This window comes from Antechinus flavipes, chromosome 4 (genome assembly GCF_016432865.1).
Source record: "Antechinus flavipes isolate AdamAnt ecotype Samford, QLD, Australia chromosome 4, AdamAnt_v2, whole genome shotgun sequence".
Classification (NCBI taxonomy): Eukaryota; Metazoa; Chordata; class Mammalia; order Dasyuromorphia; family Dasyuridae; genus Antechinus; species Antechinus flavipes.
The window spans coordinates 94,778,753-94,799,228 of NC_067401.1; the positions used below are offsets into that span (position 1 = coordinate 94,778,753).

Sequence of the window (20,476 nt, forward strand, 5' to 3'; positions counted from 1 at the left end):
AAGGCAAACTGTGTAGCCTATAGACCCACTGCAAAAGACAAAATGCCAGGCCTGGACTGCTCCCACAAAAAGTCTAACTAGGCTGAGCCACCCCAGCAAAGTGGGCAAGCAGCCAACACCTGAGACCCTGTTGGAGAGCCCTGATCCCCCACAAAAGAAGCTTGGAGCAGTGTAAAAAATGAGCAAAAAACAGAAAAAAGGGCCCTAACCATAGAAAGCTGCTAATGGTGACAAGGAAGATAAAACAAACCCAGAAATCTAAAACAATGTCAAAATGCCTACATATGAAGCCTCAAAGATTTCATACAAAGGATTATGGACTGGGCTCAAGCCTAAAAAATCCTCTGAGAAGAATTCAAAAAGCATTTTAAACATCAAGTAGGAGAGGTAAAAGGAAAAACTGGGAAAGGAAATGAGAGTTATACAGAGGAATATTAACTGCTTGGAAAAGGAACCACAAAAACTCACTAAAGAAAACAATTTCTTAAAAAATAGAATTGTCCAAATGGGAAAAAAACCCACTGAAGAAAACAACTCCTTTAAAATAGAATTGGCAAAATAGAAAAGAAGGTACAAAAGCTAACTGAAGAAAATAATTCCCTAAAAGTCAGATTTGGGCAAGGAGAAGCTAATGATTCTGTGAGACATCAAGAATCAGTCAAATAAAATCAAAAGCAAGAAAGAATAGAAGAAAATGTAAAATATTTAAGTGTTAAAACAACTGACCTGAAAAATAGATCCAGGAGAGATAATTTTAAAATTATTGGACTACCTGAAAGCCATGATCAAAAAAAGAGCCTGTAAAGCAACTTTCAAGAAATTACCAAGAAAAACTTCCCTGATACTGTAGAACCAGAAGAAAATACTCATTGAAAAAAATCTATCAATCACCTCCCAAAAGAAATCACAAAATGAAAACTCAAAATGTACCCAAATGAAAATAGAGTATAATTTGTCAAGGAAAAGATGTACATACAATAAAATAGGGGACTTTCAATTTTTCTTGATGAATAGATCAGAATTGAACAGAAATTTCATTCTTCAAATATAAGACTCAAGAGAAACATAAAAAGTAAATAGAAAAGGTAAAAAACATGTTATTCAATAAGATTAAATTGTTTACATGCCTATAGGGAAGGTGATATTTCTCTTGAGAATTGTAGTTCTCTATAAGGGTAGTTCCAAGGAGTATACACAGACAGAGGGCATGGGTATAAGTTAATTTTAATATGATGATATTAAAAAAAATTAAGGAATAAAAAAAAAAAAAAAGGATTGTACTGGGAGAAAGGGGGATGTAGACTGGGATTAGCAATCATAACTGAATGTGGATGGGATAAATTCTCCCACAAAATAAAAGTGGATAACAGAGTGTATTAAAAACCAGAATTCTACAATATGTTGTTTACAAAAAGAACAGTTGAAGAGATACACATAGAGTAAAAGTAAAAGGCTAGAGCAGAAAATGATATGCTTCAGCTTATGTAAAAAAAGGAGGGGTAGCAATCCTGATCTCTGACAAAGTAAAAGTAAAAATAGTTCTAAGTAAGAGAGATAAGGAAGGACTACATCTTGCTAAAAAGATACCACAGACCAGGGCTTCTTAAACTTTCCCCACTTGCAACTCTTTTTTGCCTGAGAAATTTTTATGTGATATATAGATATATAAAATAGATTCATAAACCAAACATTCACTGATAATAGATGATAATTTCACAACCCCCACATTCAATTACAAGATCCCATATTGGAGTCTTAAAGCACTATCCAAGAAGTTGAGAAATAAAGGATGAAGTAATGTTAATACTAAACATATATGCACCAAAGGATATAGCATCCAAATTCTTTAAAGAAGTTAAATAAGTTAAGAGGTAGAAATAGACAGTTTGGAGGACCTCCCATTCTCTGAACTAGATCTAATCACAAAAAAAAGAAAAAAGAAGATAAATAGGTGAATAGAATTTTAGAAAAGATGCATAAGAGACACAAGAATGTACCTTTTTCTTAGTGATATATAGTACTTACTCAAAAATTGATTTTGTGTTAGGGGATAAAAGTCTCACAGTCAAATGTAGAAAAGCAGAAATATTAAATGCATCCTTTTCAGATCACAGAACAATAAAAATTACATGTAATAAAGTGCCATAAAAATACAAACTAAAATTAATTGGAAATTAAATAATCTAATCTTAAAGAATGAGTGGGTCAAATAACAAATCATAGAAACAATCAATAATCAAAGAGAACAATAATAATAGACAACATACCAAAACTTCTAGGATGCAGCCAAACCACTTCTTAGGGGAAATTTTATCTCTAAATGCTTATATAACTAAAATAGAGGAAAAACAGATCAATGAATTGGACATGCAACTAAAAAAAGCTAGAAATGGAACAAATTTTAAATCCCCAATTAAATACCAAATTCTGAAAATCAGAAGAGAAATTAATACAATTGCAAAAAAAAACTCTTGGACTAATAAATAAACCTAAGAACTATTTTATGAGTAAAAAGAAAAAACTCAATAGAATAGATTTGTTAATTTAATTTTTAAAAAAAGAAATTAGCAGTGTCAAAAATGAAAGGAATAAATTCACCACCAATGAAGAAGAAATTAAAGCAATAATTAGAAGCTATTTTGTCCAACTATATGCCAATAAATCTGACAATCTATGTGAAATGGATGAATATTTACAAAATTATAAATTACCCAGATTAAAAGAAGATGAAATAAAATGCATAAATAATCCCATTTTGGAAAAATAAATTGAACAAGCCATAAATGAACTCTCTAAGGAAAAATCTTCAGAGTTAGATGGATTTACAAGTGCCAAATATTTAAAGATATTTAAATGAATTCCAAGACTAAATAAAATATTTGTAAAAATAGGTGGAGTCCTACCAAATTCCTTTTATGATAGAGATATATGCTGATAATGAAAATAAGAAAAGCTAAAGCAGATAAAGAAAAATATAGATCATTTTCCCCAGTGAATATTGCTGCAAAAATTTTAAATAAAATTTTAGCAAAGAGATTACAGCAGTTTATCACAAAAATAATACACTATGATCGGGTGGGATTTACACTAGGAATGCAGGGATGATTCAATATTAGGAAATTATCAGCATAATTGACCATATCAATAACAAAACTACAGAAATCATAAGACATTTTTAATAGATGCAGAAAAAGCTTTTGACAAAATATAGCACCCATCTCTATTAAAAAACACTAGAGAGCATAGGAATAAATGGAGTTTTCCTTAAAATGGTAAGCAGTATCTATTTAAAACCAATAATAAGCATTATATATGTAATGGAAATAAGCTAGAAGCATTCCCTATCAGATCAGGGATAAAATAAGACATTATTTAGCCATTATCACTATTATTATACAATACTAGAAATGTTAAGTTTAGCAGTAATTGAAGAGAGAAATTGAAAGAATTAGAATAGGCAATGAGGAATCAAAGCTATCATTCTTCACAGATATGATTGTACACTTAGAGAATCCTAGAGAATCAACAAAAAAACTACTTGAAAAAAATGTACAGTTAGCAAAGTTGCAGTATATAAAATAAACTCATGTAAATCATCATCATTTCTACAAATTATCAACAATATATTGATATGATATGTTTCTTTTTTGGACAGCAGCAAGAGATAGAAAGAGAAATCCCATTTAAAATAACTGTAAACAATATAAAGTATTTGGGAGTCTACCTACCAAGACAAACCCAGGAACTATATGAACACAATTATAAAACACTTTTCACAGAAATAAAGTCAGATCTAAACAATTGTAAAAATAACAATCGCTCATGTATGCTGAGCTAAAGTAATAAAAAATAATAAAAATGAAAATTCTATCTAACTTAATTTATTTATTCAGTGCCACACCAATCAAACTATAAAAAATCATTTTACAGAACTAGAAAAAAAAATAACATTCATCTGGAAGAACAAAATATCAACAATATCAAGGGAATTAATGAAAAAAAAAATGCAATGGAAGGTAGCTTAGCCATACTAGATCTAAAACTATATTATAAAGCAGCAATCATCAAAACTATTTGGTACTGGCTAAGAAATAGAGTAACAAATCAGTGGAATGGGTTAGATTCATAAGACCCATTATGTCAATAGCTATAGTAATTTACTTTTTGATAAATCTAAAGACTCCAGCTTCTGGGATAAGACTCACTATTAGACAAAAACTACTAGAAAACTGTAAAACCGTATGGCAAAAAGCTAGGCATAGATCAATATCTCACATCCTATATCAAGATAAATCAAAATGGGTGCATAATTTAGATGATAAGCAAATTATGAGAATAAGGAATAGTTTATCTGTCAGAAGAATGGAGAAGGGAAGAATTTGTAGCCAAACAACACACAGAGAACATTATGAAATGCAAAAATGAATAATTTTGATTACATTAAATCACAAAGATTTTGTACAACCAAAACCATTGTAACCAAGATTAGTAGGAAACAGAAAGCTGGGAAACAATTTTTACAGTGTTTCTGATAAAGGCTTCATTTATCAAATACATAGAGAATTGAGTCAAATTTATAAAAATTCAAGTCATTCCCCAATTGAAAAGTGGTCAAAAGATATAAACAGGCAGATTTCAGATGAAGAAATTAAAATGATCTATAGTCATATTGACAGACGAGGAAAATTGTAAAGGGCTGAAACTCTTAAAAGGTGTGCTTGAATCAGATAACCAAGCACTAAAGGCTAATTACCTATTGGACAATGACTATTAGTATATGTTTGGAAAATGGCCATTCTCACTGTTTAGTGCTGGCTCGATCTTTTGGTGTATATAGATAATCATAGGAGGGATTAGAGGATAGAGTGAGACAAGTCAGACTCACTTTGAAGCAGGAGGAGGAGAAGGGAAGTTGGTAAAGAGCTTGTGGCAGCTTTGTCCATCTCCCTCACCTTTCCCCCTAAAGACCAAGGACTTTCACTGGCTGATTCTGAGGTCTCTAGGAAGCTAGCCTGGACTTTACAGAAAATGATATATGTTGGAGAAGATGTGGGAAAATTAGAACATTAATACCTTGTTGGTGGGATTTTGAATTGATTCAGCCATCCTGGAGAGGAATTTGGAACTATGCCGACAGGGTTATAAAATTGCATACCCTTTATCTAGCAATACCACTACTAGGTTTGTATCCAAAGAAGACCATTAAAAAGAAGAAAGGACTCACATGTACAAAAATATTTGTTGCAACTCTTTTTGTGGTAGCAAAGAATTGGAAATTAAGAGGATGCTCATCAATTGGGGAATTACAGAATAAGTTTTGGAATATGAATGTAATGGCATACTATTGTGCTACAAGAAATTATGAACAGGCAGATTTCCAGAAAAACCTGGACTTACATGAACTGATGCTGAGTGAATTAAACAAAACTAGGTGGATATTATGCAGAGTGATGACATGATCAGCTATGATAAACTTAGCTCTTCTCAGTAATACAATGATGCAAGACAATTCCAAAGGACTAATGATGGAAAATGCAATTCATATAGAGAAAGAATTATGGGGCACAGATTGAAGAATACTATTTTCACTTTTTTTATTGTTGTCTTTTGTTTTTTCTTTCTCGTGGTTTTTCCCTTTTGTTCTGATTATGCTTTCACAACATGACTAATAGGGAAATATGTACATGTATAGCCTATATCAGGTTGCTTGCTGTCTTGAGGAAGGGGGAGGAAAGAGGAGTTAAAACTTGAAATCTTTCAAAATGAATGCTGAAAACTATCTTTACATGTAAGTGGGGAAAAAATACTATCAAGTGCAAAAAACAATGGTGAATAGCAAATGCAGGAGATAAAGGGTTCTGCCCTTGCCTTTATGTAGACATACTCTGATATGACAGACAAACATAACTGGTTGGATGGTATATACAACAGTACAGGAAGATTTTCCTCATGTAAACTCCAAGTTTATTACACTGGTAAGTACAGACAACACTAAAAGTGTCAATTTTCTGGGGAAAGACATAGGAAAACTAAAATTTTAGTCTTAAATTTTAACACTGAAATGAAACAAAGAATTAATTTTTCATAGGATTGAAAATGGATCAGTGAAAGTCCTCGGTCTTTAGGGGGAAAAGTGAGGGAGATGAACAAAGCTGCCACAAGCTCTTTACCAACTTCCCTTCTCCTCCTCCTGTTTCAAAGTGAGTCTGACTTGTCTCACTCTATCTTCTAATCCCTCCTATGATTATCTATATACACCAAAAGATCGAGCCAGCACCAAACAGTGAGAAGGGCCATTTTCCAAACATATACTAATAGTCATTGTCCAATAGGTAATTAGCCTTAAGTGCTTGGTTATCTGATTCAAGCACACCTTTTAAGAGTTTCAGCCCTTTACAATTTTCCTTCTTCTTCTTCTTCTTCTTCTTCTTCTGCTGCTGCTGCTGCTGCTGAGGCAATTGAGGTTAAGTGACTTGCCCAGGGTCACACAGTTAGGCAGCGTTAAGTGTCTGAGATTAAATTTGAACTCGGGTCCTTCCTAAATTCAAGACTGATGCTCTATCCACTGTTCCACCTAGCTGCTCCATGCTGCATATTTCTAACAGAGTTAGTGAGATAAATGTAAAGACAAATTAGCATTATAATGGCTATATTTTTTTTCTTATTTTGGAAAATCCAAATTGGGTTTTCTTAATGGACAAAAGTTGTATTTCTTTATTCTATTGTTCATGTATATGTATAAATATATCTATATCTGTTACATAAAATACATAGAACTTTATTTACATTAAGGGGCAAATCCAGTAAATATTGACCCTGATCATTAAAAAAAATATCAAAACAAGAATATGTTTCTTCTGTCAGCTTGAATTAGTATTTAACTTTTCTCTCTTTATTCTACAGCTTCAAGTTATACCACTTTATCTGATAGGAAAATTCCCAACTAAAATTGTACACTGTGGTTTTTATTATAAAAACGGAGAAGTTACCATCCTGAAAAATCACAGAAGTCTTAATGAAATATCAGAAAAAAGGAATAACTATTAACATGTTGAGGTAATCAGGATTAAGTAATTTGTCCAGAAATACAAACCTAATGACTGTCTCTAGGCCCCATTTGAACTCAAGTTCTCCTAAATTCAGGGTCTGTGCTTCATCTACCACCTAGCTCCCCCCACCATTAACATTTAATATTTGTGGGGGGGGGTGCCAGGCATGGAAGCTAGATCCATTATGAATTGTAGCGGTAGAATTCATAAGAAGCCTACAGGATGGAGACTTGGCCCCCCAAGAGATGAATGGCTAAATTTCTCTGAAGGTACTCCTAAGATCAAGCACAAGAAAAGGTGGAAAAAGAAATGATGAGAATAGAGAAAAGAAAAGAAAAGGAAGGGTCTAGGAAATACACAAAGACTCCCATAGAATTAAAGCGAGCAGTAGTAGCCTCATAGTAGGCCAGGAAATAATTTGCCAGGCAAAAATCACCTAGCCGGGCAGAGCACTGTGTCGGAGGAATATGACATTTTTGGATATCCATTTGGATAGTCAAAAGATCAAGTCATCCTTCTAGGAGTTTTCATAATACTGTATCTCCATTTCCTGCCATTTTCAAAGGAAAAGGATGAATTGGAGGTGGAAATATCCTTCTTATAGAGATATCTACACAAAGTTTATCTGTTTTCTTCTATTTATCACGTCCCACTTCTTAATAATCAGAGACATTTTTAACAGTGCCTGAAAAATAGAAGACACTTAATAAATAATTATTGACTTGTTTGCTTCTCTAGGAAATTCCTCAAGGCAAAGCATATTAACAAATAATAGTCTCTGATTTAAACTTTTGGCCAGCTATTCATCATTTCTTTCTGTCTTTTCCCTTTGTTTGGATACTCACTGCTACAAAGTAGGTACTTAATAATGCTTATTGATTTATTGATAGCCTCAAGGTAACAATATCTAAAGAGTAGGATCACTTTTCTGTCAAAATTCAAGTAATTAAATATGAAAGATACTTATTTCAAGTAATTGCTTTTGTCCTTCCCTAAAGAGACCAACCCCAGAAACTTCCAGAGAAAGCACATCAATATAGTCTACCTAGGACAAGATTCTAGGAAAGAATAGAGGATTCCCCTAGCTATGGACTTTAGAGAGGTGGTGAGTTCATGGTGAGTTCAGTTGAAGGTTTTTACCCAATTTCGGTGTCAGAGGCAGTATAAATACAGTAGACAACATTCCGGTTAAGCCCACTATAGATATGCATTCACAGTTGATTGAATTTCTCTTGGTTCTAGGTCTTTCATCTATGTCCAACCCTTAGAACAGTGACTGGTATATAGTAAGCGCTTAATAAATGATTGTTGACTGACGGGATCCTGACTTGTAAAACTTTCTAGTAAGTACTGTTTGTAATGACACAGTAAACTGTCTTTCTCTACTCCCCACCCAATCCCCACTGTGAGACTGAGGTAAAGAAGGAGATGGGGGGAAGCGGGGAGGGGGGAGAAAGGGGCAACACAGTATGCAAGTGGGGACGGTGGAAATAAGAGAAGGAATCAAACACTTAAACTGCTTTATGCCAAGGAGATTGGTTGGACGTGTTTCAACCTGGCATCTCCCGGTGCAGAACAAAAGCGATTGGGGCCAAGAAGTAGAAAGAGGGCAAGGAAAAAAGACTGAATGGGGAAAGGAGACAAGAAATGTGGGGGTGGAAGTGAGGGTGCGTGGTGGTAGGGGGTGTAATAGCAACTGCCCTCCCTAGATCTTGTTTTTTTTTTTTTTTCCCTCGGAAAAACAAGTTCCCAAACGACTACAGGGCCCCTTCTAGCACAGCGAGCACTATTCCAAACGCGGCCCCGGGTGGGGAATGTGGGGGGGATGCCACGTTGGGTGCCCATCTCGCGCCTCCAGACGTCCGGACAGCAGCTGGGACTCAGTTCTCCTCCCTCTCCCCGCCCCTTACCTAGACCCAGCGGCCAGCCCTCCGGGCACCGCTACCCGACCTGCAGGTGAGGGTACGCCCCTCCTGCCTCGATGTCAGCTTACCTGTGAGTAGAGGGTCCTCGGCAGAAGCCATGGAGATGGGGTAGGGGCGAGCCAGGACCAGCTTGCAGCTGAGGAGCCCACCGGGAAATGGGGAAGCGTGGGGAAAGAGGCGAAAGGAGAATAGGAGGAAAACCGGGGAAGGACAAGGATGGAAACGCCGACTTTCCCGGGTCGGTGTGATAAAAACACGCCAACTCCTCCTCCTGCTGCTGTCTTCGCTGCCTTCTTCCTTGTATTCACTTCCTGCTTGGGCATGAAGAAGAGCCCCCTCTGTGCGTGTCTCTAGCTCCCTCCCCTCCGTAGGTTCCGAGCTGGGGTGGGGGCTCCCCGCGGCTCTCCCAGCCTGCCGGCTCTTCAGCCCCGTCGGCCGCTAGTCCTGCCTGCCCTCTTCGCCCGCTGCAGCCGCGCGCGTCCGCTGCCCGCTCCGGATGCCCCTTATGTCGCAGCCGCTGCCCAGAGTTTCGAGGGCCGATCTCGCAATTGCCTCAACTCACTGCGGCTCAGGACCGGGCTTCTCGATTTGTACCATAAACCAAATGAATAACCTTAGCCAATGGTAGCCGTAGTCCCACTATATTCAGGCAGACGGCAGTAAACTTTACTGGATGCTACCCTAGTTAGGACCCCAGAGCTACCTGTGTGCAACAGGCATGATTTGTGATATATACGGTAGTCTGATTTTTACCCAATTTCGGTGTCAGAGGCAGTATAAATACAGTAGACAACATTCCGGTTAAGCCCACTATAGATATGCATTCACAGTTGATTGAATTTCTCTTGGTTCTAGGTCTTTCATCTATGTCCAACCCTTAGAACAGTGACTGGTATATAGTAAGCGCTTAATAAATGATTGTTGACTGACGGGATCCTGACTTGTAAAACTTTCTAGTAAGTACTGTTTGTAATGACACAGTAAACTGTCTTTCTCTACTCCCCACCCAATCCCCACTGTGAGACTGAGGTAAAGAAGGAGATGGGGGGAAGCGGGGAGGGGGGAGAAAGGGGCAACACAGTATGCAAGTGGGGACGGTGGAAATAAGAGAAGGAATCAAACACTTAAACTGCTTTATGCCAAGGAGATTGGTTGGACGTGTTTCAACCTGGCATCTCCCGGTGCAGAACAAAAGCGATTGGGGCCAAGAAGTAGAAAGAGGGCAAGGAAAAAAGACTGAATGGGGAAAGGAGACAAGAAATGTGGGGGTGGAAGTGAGGGTGCGTGGTGGTAGGGGGTGTAATAGCAACTGCCCTCCCTAGATCTTGTTTTTTTTTTTTTTTCCCTCGGAAAAACAAGTTCCCAAACGACTACAGGGCCCCTTCTAGCACAGCGAGCACTATTCCAAACGCGGCCCCGGGTGGGGAATGTGGGGGGGATGCCACGTTGGGTGCCCATCTCGCGCCTCCAGACGTCCGGACAGCAGCTGGGACTCAGTTCTCCTCCCTCTCCCCGCCCCTTACCTAGACCCAGCGGCCAGCCCTCCGGGCACCGCTACCCGACCTGCAGGTGAGGGTACGCCCCTCCTGCCTCGATGTCAGCTTACCTGTGAGTAGAGGGTCCTCGGCAGAAGCCATGGAGATGGGGTAGGGGCGAGCCAGGACCAGCTTGCAGCTGAGGAGCCCACCGGGAAATGGGGAAGCGTGGGGAAAGAGGCGAAAGGAGAATAGGAGGAAAACCGGGGAAGGACAAGGATGGAAACGCCGACTTTCCCGGGTCGGTGTGATAAAAACACGCCAACTCCTCCTCCTGCTGCTGTCTTCGCTGCCTTCTTCCTTGTATTCACTTCCTGCTTGGGCATGAAGAAGAGCCCCCTCTGTGCGTGTCTCTAGCTCCCTCCCCTCCGTAGGTTCCGAGCTGGGGTGGGGGCTCCCCGCGGCTCTCCCAGCCTGCCGGCTCTTCAGCCCCGTCGGCCGCTAGTCCTGCCTGCCCTCTTCGCCCGCTGCAGCCGCGCGCGTCCGCTGCCCGCTCCGGATGCCCCTTATGTCGCAGCCGCTGCCCAGAGTTTCGAGGGCCGATCTCGCAATTGCCTCAACTCACTGCGGCTCAGGACCGGGCTTCTCGATTTGTACCATAAACCAAATGAATAACCTTAGCCAATGGTAGCCGTAGTCCCACTATATTCAGGCAGACGGCAGTAAACTTTACTGGATGCTACCCTAGTTAGGACCCCAGAGCTACCTGTGTGCAACAGGCATGATTTGTGATATATACGGTAGTCTGATATTTAAGCAATTTCCTGATCTTTATGTAGACGGGATTCTGATGCATGATAGTACATGCTAATAATTTCTATTTTGATTTTTTTCTTTTTTGCATTAGTCATTACCTGACCTCCCCCGGGGAAGTAAGTACTACAACAAAGAGAATGAAACGATGATTCTCATTGCAAAACACATTAGCAGCACTAAGGCCTTTTGCTGAAGTAGTTTCCGTGAATTATTGTTTAATTCGTATAAGGAAGCTTAGAATTTAATTTATAATGACCAATAAATATAAAGTTGGAAACAACCTCAGAGGATCTAATTCAATACCTTCATTTTTCGGATAAAGAAACAGATTCCGGTGGGTTAAGAGACATACCCAAAGTAACAGAGGTAGAAAGGGTGCTAAAGCGAAGACTTTAAAGGGATTCCTTCTTAGCCAGGCAAGTCCTGGCCCCTCACCTCACCTCCTGCAATTGTTTTTTTAGCTTCCTTCAAAGTTCAAGTCCTACGTGAAGCCCATGTTCATCTCCCCAATACAGACCCCAGTTGCTAATACTCTTCTAATGAAAATTATCTTGTATATATTTTGTATTTAATTTTCTACAAACATGTTCAATAAAATGTAAACTCTTGGAGAGCACAGACTGATTATTGGCTTTTTATCACCAGTCTCTAGCACAAAGTATTTATAAATATTTGCTGAATTGATTCAAATCAATATATTTTGGTCTGGACCTATTGGTATAGAGTCTCTGTGTAGAAATTTCCCATAACTTGCATTTTCAAAGTTGCCTGAGGTATGAGAGGTTAACCAATTTACCCAAGGTCACAAAGCTAGCATCAAAAATTTACAGACAAAACTTGAACTGGGGTCTTCCTAAGTACAAGATTGGCTATATATCTGTTAAAACCTACTACTGAAAAGACATAGGTAGACAGAGCGACAGACAGATGGACACATACATATTTATGCATGTATGTGAATGTAAATGTAAATAAGCTGTACTATTATAGGTGTTTATATATATATATACATATATAATATATTTATATTTCCAAGTACTAATAAAACCAGTTATTAATCACAAAGCTTCCACACACATGTGGTAACATTGAAGTAAGTAGAAGTGTGGAAGAATTGTAAAATTCTCTAAATGCTATTCATATTTAGGAAGAAAAGAATGAAATTAACTATAAGTAATTTCTTGTTCTTTACCACAAGAAATTGTTTACAAAGGAAGAACACTGCCTAAAATAGGATTTGTATCATTTGTAGCAATGTATGACATCATTAATTTCTAACATATTTACTAAGTACATATTTAATATTAATCACTTCACAAATATTTATCAAATACTTGATATGTGCTAGTTGTTGACCCAATCATCCAGTATGATCTACTCAAAAATAATCAGCAAAAGACTGACATACCATCTTGGTGCCCAAGAGGTGACTTTCTACCTAGCGCAGGCTGCTTTGTAGTACTGAGGCCCATATCACTCTTGAAGATGTCTTCTTACGTCTCAGAAATGTTCCATGAATGAAACAATATATTAATCGAAGAACTGAGGCTTTAAAACTGGAACGTACCCTCTGTGCAGGGAAAATAAAACAGCCTAGATGAAATGTCTCTGGGGAAACTGTGGGTAGGAGGACAAATTTCCTTTCCCTCTAACCTATAATGGAAAGGGAAATTTTTAAAATGGGTATTTTCTATAGTTGACCACTTGGGCAGTTTGTGTTGTGGTTCTGCTTTTCTCATAAAGGGGCTAATTTCTGAGATCAATCAGCCAGCACTACTTCTAATCAATTCAGAAGATCTTGCCATCAGTGCAACCTCAGCTGGGTTGCCTTGACTCACAACTATCAACCTCTATAAACAAAGATTTTGTAACAGAAACCCCAAACCTTGTACTAGAATTTCATTTATTGCTAACTCTGATGCCATATTATGTCAAATAGAGATTGGTAAGGGGTGGAAGATGGTTAATGATTTTTTTTTAATGAAGATTGGATCAAGGTCAAACCTTAATGTTTCCAATTCCCTCTGATTCCTGTTAATTTCCTCAAGATCTCAGTACTACCATTTAAAAAAAAAATGAAATGCATATAAAATGTGTAATAATAATTAAACTGCCACATGGCTCACTATGAAAGAAGAATGAATAACATATTTACTTGGGGAAAACATATACTAAAATTGAAATAATTTTTAAAAATTCACAAAACAGTGAAAGTTCAAGAGAAGACAGGCAAGCAGGGTTATGAAACTGATATGTTGAAATTTTAATATATTTTACAAATAAATATATAACAGAGCAGAAGTTCTCAACTTGAGGTCTGTGGACTTGGGTTTTTTCCTTAGAATATTTTGACAACTGTATTTCAGTATAATTTATTTCCTTTATAATCCTCTGATTATACCTAAAAGCATCCATAGATTTTACTAGACTACCAAAGAAGTCCATTATATACAAAAGGTTAAGGAGCCTTATACAAATAAAGATTCATAATTTCATATGTAATATTTCTGTTCTTTGTATATGGAGAAGGTCATATTGGTCAAATTTAGACTAAATTTTAAAAAAGAACAAAGTGATAGAAATCATTGCAAAAATAAAATACTGTATACAGATACCTGGTAACTATCTTCACTTTTCCTTGAGAAAACTAAAAATGGACAAAACAATCAATGCAAAGAAATTTCCCTGAATCAAAAACTCTAGGGTTTCCTAAGAATTATTGTTTGTTTGCTTGTTTTTTATATAAAGCCAGGTTGAAGGCATTCCATTTCTTCTACATTAAACATTTTGTTTTCCTTGAATCTTCAGAGCAGAGCCTATGTATAATTTCATTTAAAATTTCTGCTGCATGCCTAACAACAGGAGGCAATTCATAGCTTTTGTTGACTCAATGTTGACTTGTTAACAATACTGACTAAAGAACTTCATTGATTTAAGTGAAGCATTCTGATTCTTCTAAAAGGAACTTTCTGTTAGTGGAACTCCAGTGAGTTTAGGCTATAAGCTAAAAAACACACCTTCTCCAGAGAAGTTCAGCATTTCTTCAACACTGCATTTGAGTAGAACCATGGTACTAGCTATGTGACAATGGGCGATATCTTGACTTGCCCATGAATTGTATTTAAATAAGGTAAAGTTGCCCAGTATTGTTAGCCTCACTCTCTCTTCTAAGTCTTCAAAGTCCAGTGGCAAGAACAAATCAGGACAATTGGCAATGGCCCTAGATGCATTGGATAATCTGTTGTTTCTGATGTCTGACCAAGCTCTAAGGGCTCCAGAGAATGTTTCACCTTCCTTTGTGGCTTTTGGAACAAATTGTTCTCATCCACCCAATCCATTGGAGGAAGTCTTCATATGCTTTGGGTAATCACCCTCCCTAATTCATGGATAGATTTGTGGCAAATCTGTTACCCTTATCCTGGTTAACCCTTCAGTGGTAATGCTTTTATTGGGGTGTGGCTGCTGTGCATACTACCTCTTTTTGGAGCCACAAGTTGAGAGTTGAATATTTACTAGCCAGAAAATGCTTAATAAATATTTATTCATGTTAGTTATGATTTTGTTTTTGTTTTTTTGCTAGAATTGAACCAAATTCATCACAATACTTCTCAACTTGGTGGGGGAGTATAATAGAATAATCAAAGAGGGAATAATAGAATCATCAAAGAACTTCTTAAGAGAAGACAAAAACATAATGGAAAACAGAAGAGGGACAAAAGAAATATCTTATTAAAAAATTATGAATGTCTTTTGTTTTTATATCCCCTTCAATTTCCAATCTCTCCCTTCTATTATATTTTTATAATAAAAAATCAACAAAAAAGAAGGGGAGAAAGCAGTTCAACAAAACTATCAATACATCAATCAAGTCCAACAATCAAGTTCTCAGACCTGAAATGCATTCCTTTGTCTATCCCTTCCTTTAAGAAGCAGCTCAAGCACCATTTTCTGCATGAAGTCCTTCTCTTCTACACTTGCTTATATCTTCTATTTTATTCTATTCTACATTTAACAACTTTGTATATATTTTCAGTTATTTCCTTTATATTTATACTATAGATTTCTAAATCTACTTGTTGCATCTTCTGTTACAATGTAAACTCCTTGTTTCATTCTTTGTTCTTGTATTCCTTGTTCCCTACTAGCATGGTGCTGGCACACAAGTTAATAATAAATATTGTTTGGTTGATTGATTGATTGATTGACCCAACAATGTATACAATATTCCAAACCCATAATTTCCCTCTGGAATGAAGAATTTAGGGGTTTATTCTTCTCTCAGAAAATTTTTTTAAAAAGATAACACTAGGCAAGTCTCAAATAATATTCCTTTGTTGAGACCTGCTGGACTTCAGAGTAGCAGATGGAGTAGTATGGCATATGGTACACACAGAGTAGTTAAATTTAGGTACTTGGAATTTCTAGTGATAAGCTTGACTAATTTCATATTCCATTAAGTCTAGTACACAAATTAACAGAAATACAAGGGCTGGCAGTAGGTAGAAATGTGCAATTTAGAACTGGACAAGATTGTGAAAATTTCAAGTTTTCTTTTTACAGATAAGGAAACTGAAGAAACCCCACAGGCTAAATAATTTATCAAAGATCAGAAAAGATAGGTTGGGACTAGATTATGGAGAGCCTTAACAACAGCCTAAGGAGTTTGAACTTTATCCTATGAGATAGTTGAAATTTTTGCAATGGGAAATGATTTGATGAAACTGATTGTTTAGGAAGATTACTATGGCAGCAAAGCTTGGGAGTAAATAGCCATATTTATAATATTGAAAATGCTATTTAATTGTGAATTCTTAATATCATTAGTTTTTAAAGTATGGGATAATTCATATTCTTGAAAACTTCAAGTACACTTAATGGAATGTTTGTTGTTTTTTTCTTTAAGCATTAAATTGACAAGCCAAAAGTTTTAACACTTATTTGATTCTTTTTTGATAAGCTTATAACCTTCCTCTACAGATGCTAAAGTACTTAAAAAGTCGTTCTACCTTTCTAAGTAATGGTAGATTAAATCTCCAATGCTTACTCTTAGCATTTTACAATGAATTTTTCAGTGCAGAAGCATAGTCAAGATGGAAACCACAGTGCCAGCTCTGCCTTTCCCACAGAGGGGGAAGGTAACCTGTGGTAAATTCTCAGTACAGCAACTATTTAAAAAAACTTAGAACCACAAAAATGGCTAGTAAGAAAAAAAGAAGAGGAAGGAGATCCTGGAGAGACCATATAAGCCCATGAGAATCTATTAAACACTTATGTTTAAATGCTTGTTGATTTAACAGTATAAAAAAAAGTACTTAAAAAGAAACCTCAAAGTTGTCATTCTTCATATGTTCCTTGGTACATATAACTATATATAACTAACTATAAGGTATCTCTATTGGTGAATAACAGGGCTTAATCTTTGGCCCTAGAAGATATGTCCTGTTCAATATCTTTTTTTAAAATCCATTCCTTGTCCTTATTCTCCTCTGCTTTTATCTCCTATGGTACCTTCTATATAACTCCCATATTCATTGTTTTTAATGTATTGAGACTCCCCCATGTATCATGGAAATCTACTTATGGCATGAAGACAGCCTGTTCTTTCCCAACTCTTCACCCAGAGAGACTTTAATATCTTCAAGGAGCAAAAGCATGAGGTTGGGACCATTCTCTTCTTAGAGATGGGGATGTCAGGCTAGAATTATGTTATTTGCTTCCTTAAATATTAATCTAAGGGTTATGATTTTCAGGTTCAAGTTAAACTTCTGATTGATGTTTCTTAATGGGGAGGACCCAAATTTTATATCCAAGGTTTGATGTTTTTCCCATCAAATATGGTTCATAATGAACCCACATAGTAAGTAGCAAAGAAACCCATTCAAAACAGAAACCAGAGAAAGTATACATAAGGGAATATAGAGAGAGTAAAAGACCTCTCAACTGGGATCAAGATATCTCAGTTCAACCAAGAGGAAAATTTTGATCTCACTCAAGGGGAAATTCCTTGAACTCTCTTAGTGTAGATAAGTTGGAGATAGGGACATGATAGAGATGACTACCTGCTTTTATGTCAGCTTCCTCCCTTCTTCCTCAAAAAATTCAGTACCTATCTCAGTCTGATTCTACCAACATTTATCTTTGGTGATTTGTTATTTACATCAATAATGCTATTCTCAGTTTTTTACCTTTCCCACTCCACAATTCCCCATGCCCACACAACTCCCATAATTTCTTTGTAATCTTACTTCAATTATCCACAGAGGTTATCATGTTTCATCATTAGCCCAAATTGTTTCCCTATCTAAGATCTTGAACTTTTGAAATGTTCATCCTTGATGATAATATGCCATCTATCCACTTCTCTGCTTCTTCCATTCTTTTTACACCTGATATGTGATCTCTCAATCTTTCCTCCTTCTGTAAGGCCATTCTCTCTATTCTGCTCTCACTTTCCTCCCAGTCCTGCTTGATAGCTAATATTTCAACAGGGCCCTGTACTTCATTTCTTCTTCCACATATAATGTAATTTTTATTAAACCAAACTTTTTTACGTACTCTTTTCAAGCACTACTTGTCTTTGAAATAGATCAACATTTTAGTGCTTGAAAAGAGTAGGTAAAAAAGTTTGGCTTAATAAAAATTACATTATATGTGGAAGAAGAAACAGTTATGGAATTTGAGAAGTATGAGGCAGAAGATGCAATGTGGCATTACATGCATATAAATATAAAAAAAAAAAAACCTTGTGAAAGTGTAGAACTATTTTTTGTTTGTATGTGAATAGTTTGATGGCTTGTAGATAGAAGAACAACTGGGAAGCAAGAAATGAATATGAAGAAATAGTTTCAAGGACTCAAAATCGGTTATTGGTCTTGGACTAAGAACTTAGGACTACAGAACATTTTGGTCTCTCTTCATTTGCTTATAACTATTTTGACAAGAAAGTAAAACTCAAAAAGAAATATCATATAATTATTTGGAGACTAAGGGCTAATTTTAAAAAGGTTGTTGATTTTATAGGAGAAATTTGGTGATTTGTTATCTTTTAAATAAAAAGTCACTGAACTCTAGGAGGTTTTGATTTAAGATAGTGAAATATATGAGATAAAGAGACTGAAGATAAGCCTGAACAAAAGATAAAAATAATGAAAAGTAAAGATTGGAAAAACGAGTAGAAAAATAGAAGAGCAATTAGCTAGCAGGTTTTAATTGATTGTACACTTCACTGAATAAGAACTTGATTTTTACTTATTGCTCTTCAGCCCCCCCTAGAGCTTATGAGGTTTCTCAGAAGTGTCTAGTCTGAGAAGGAAAAGGAAAAAGAAGAAAGAGGTATTTCTTATTATTATATGAGGAATAAATGCTGAGATTTAATTGGATGAAATAGAATCTTCTTGAGCCAGTGAAGCTGGTTTGTCTTGCCCAGAGAGAGAGCCTGAGATCCTTGCTATACAATCTGTTCTGATTAGATAAACAACATTTGTGATTTGTTTTCTTGACATTGATTTACTTTATTTATAAATTTGACAGAGCAGTGCCCTGATGAGTAAAAATCTGACTAGGTAGGCTGCTTTGCCTTGTTTAATAGTTGTTTTGCTGAGAACCCTATTTGAAAGAATTTGATTGGAATCTGGGAATGACTAACTGGTTTAGTCTGTATTGACCAGTCACCACTGAATTTTATTATTCTTTGGTTTAAAGTGAACGGCTATCTAAACTATGAAGCAACATTTTCCAGTGTTTCTTTATGGGAGATTGTAAAATGAAACTTGTAAATACAATAGTTCAGGAGTTAAAAAGGATTTGCCCATTCTCTGGAGGGTCAATCCCTGACAGATAGCCCTTTGACATGATGTGCATATATGGAGGGCTTGGCTGAAAGACTTTTGAGCCTACAATACTGTATAAGGTGGAAAGATTTGGAAGAAAGAAAGAAGTGGAATTTGAGAGATGGTACAGAGGCAGAGTGTGAATATTTAAATGGTTAACAGGAATTTCTAGAGCTTCAGACATATCGGGAAGCTGGTCCCCATAATATATATGTCTCTTGATTCTTGTCATCTCTATACCCCAAGACAAATAGGAGCAGATTTACCTAATGAGACTATTCTTTTCTTGGTGGAATTGGAATTTTATCTCATTTCTCAGCTGAAGAGTTCATTTTCTTATCTTATTCTGCCATCTACATTAATTTATATGTTTCCCAATTTTTTAACTTTTCTGATAAATACAATAACTTTCCATTTGTGATTGTCTTTTGCATGTAATTAGTGTTTGATGATAGGGAGCTAAACTGAACAATAGTAAAACTACAAACCTCCCCTATTAAGTGACTAGGGTAAATAGCTTTTATTTTGAATTCCTAAACAAACATGTTATTCCCCTAGATTTCAAATATCTAAGATTTAGTGGAAACATATAATTTTAGTTCAGTACTGTCAGTTCTGCTATAATGGCATATTGTGTTCCTAAAAATCATCAAACAATGCAGAATCACAAAATAAAAAAGATAAGACTAATGGCAAAAGTTGAATTCAAGATCATGGCACTCAAAAATTTGTCACTGATGCATTAAAAAAGAGAGGAACTAATAAGAAAGGTAATTTTATATATCTTAAATGGTTCAAAAATAAACAAAATACTATAATAAATCATGGTTCTGTATGTGGCTTCTGGAAGCTGCTCAGCCTGTCCCTAATTCCCATGGAGCCAGGGCTGGAGTCTATGGCTATGGACCTGGGAAGCAGAGGCTGAGATCATGACAGTAATGAGAGGAAATTGAGTCCAGAATGACATTCACATTGTGAACTGGCCCTCCTCTGCCCACAGCTCCTACTGTACCAGAAAATATACATTAAATATGAAATTTTACATGAAAAAAGATCTGATATTTGCTTGTGCAAGTGGGAGCCAGAAGAATTACAACTTGTAAATTATTGTGAACTGATATAGTTATCTGTGTTCTTACTTTCTCATGATAAACAAAAAAAAAGTTTGAGCTATGCTCAAATTGTTGCCCAACTTATCAATCTCATCAGAAGAAATTTCTGTTTCTAGAACAAGTGTCATAGAAGTACTGACTGTACTCCTTCCTGGAGACAGAAAAAAAATGATTACTCAGCTATGGCTATTGTGGATTCTGCTTATACCTCCATTTCTTATAAATTGGTGATGCAGCCATAGCACTCCTATTCTCTTCAAAGGTGAAAGT

The 20,476-nt window shown here is 36.4% G+C and overlaps 1 protein-coding gene across 2 annotated transcripts in view; it reads right to left on the reverse strand.

Moving 5' to 3' along the window:
• Positions 1–11,869, reverse strand: part of EDARADD (EDAR associated via death domain) — a 101,067-nt gene extending 89,198 nt beyond the window's left edge. Inside the window, exon 1 of one of the 2 annotated variants that reach the window (XM_051993551.1) lies at positions 10,581–11,869. In XM_051993551.1, coding sequence (XP_051849511.1) covers positions 10,581–10,611 — 31 coding nt within the window. In that variant the 5' untranslated portion in view covers positions 10,612–11,869. Of the gene's footprint in view, positions 1–9,042; positions 9,679–10,580 lie in introns of those variants that run through there. The other variant, XM_051993550.1, reaches the window with a different exon arrangement.
• Positions 11,870–20,476: the final 8,607 nt, after the last annotated feature.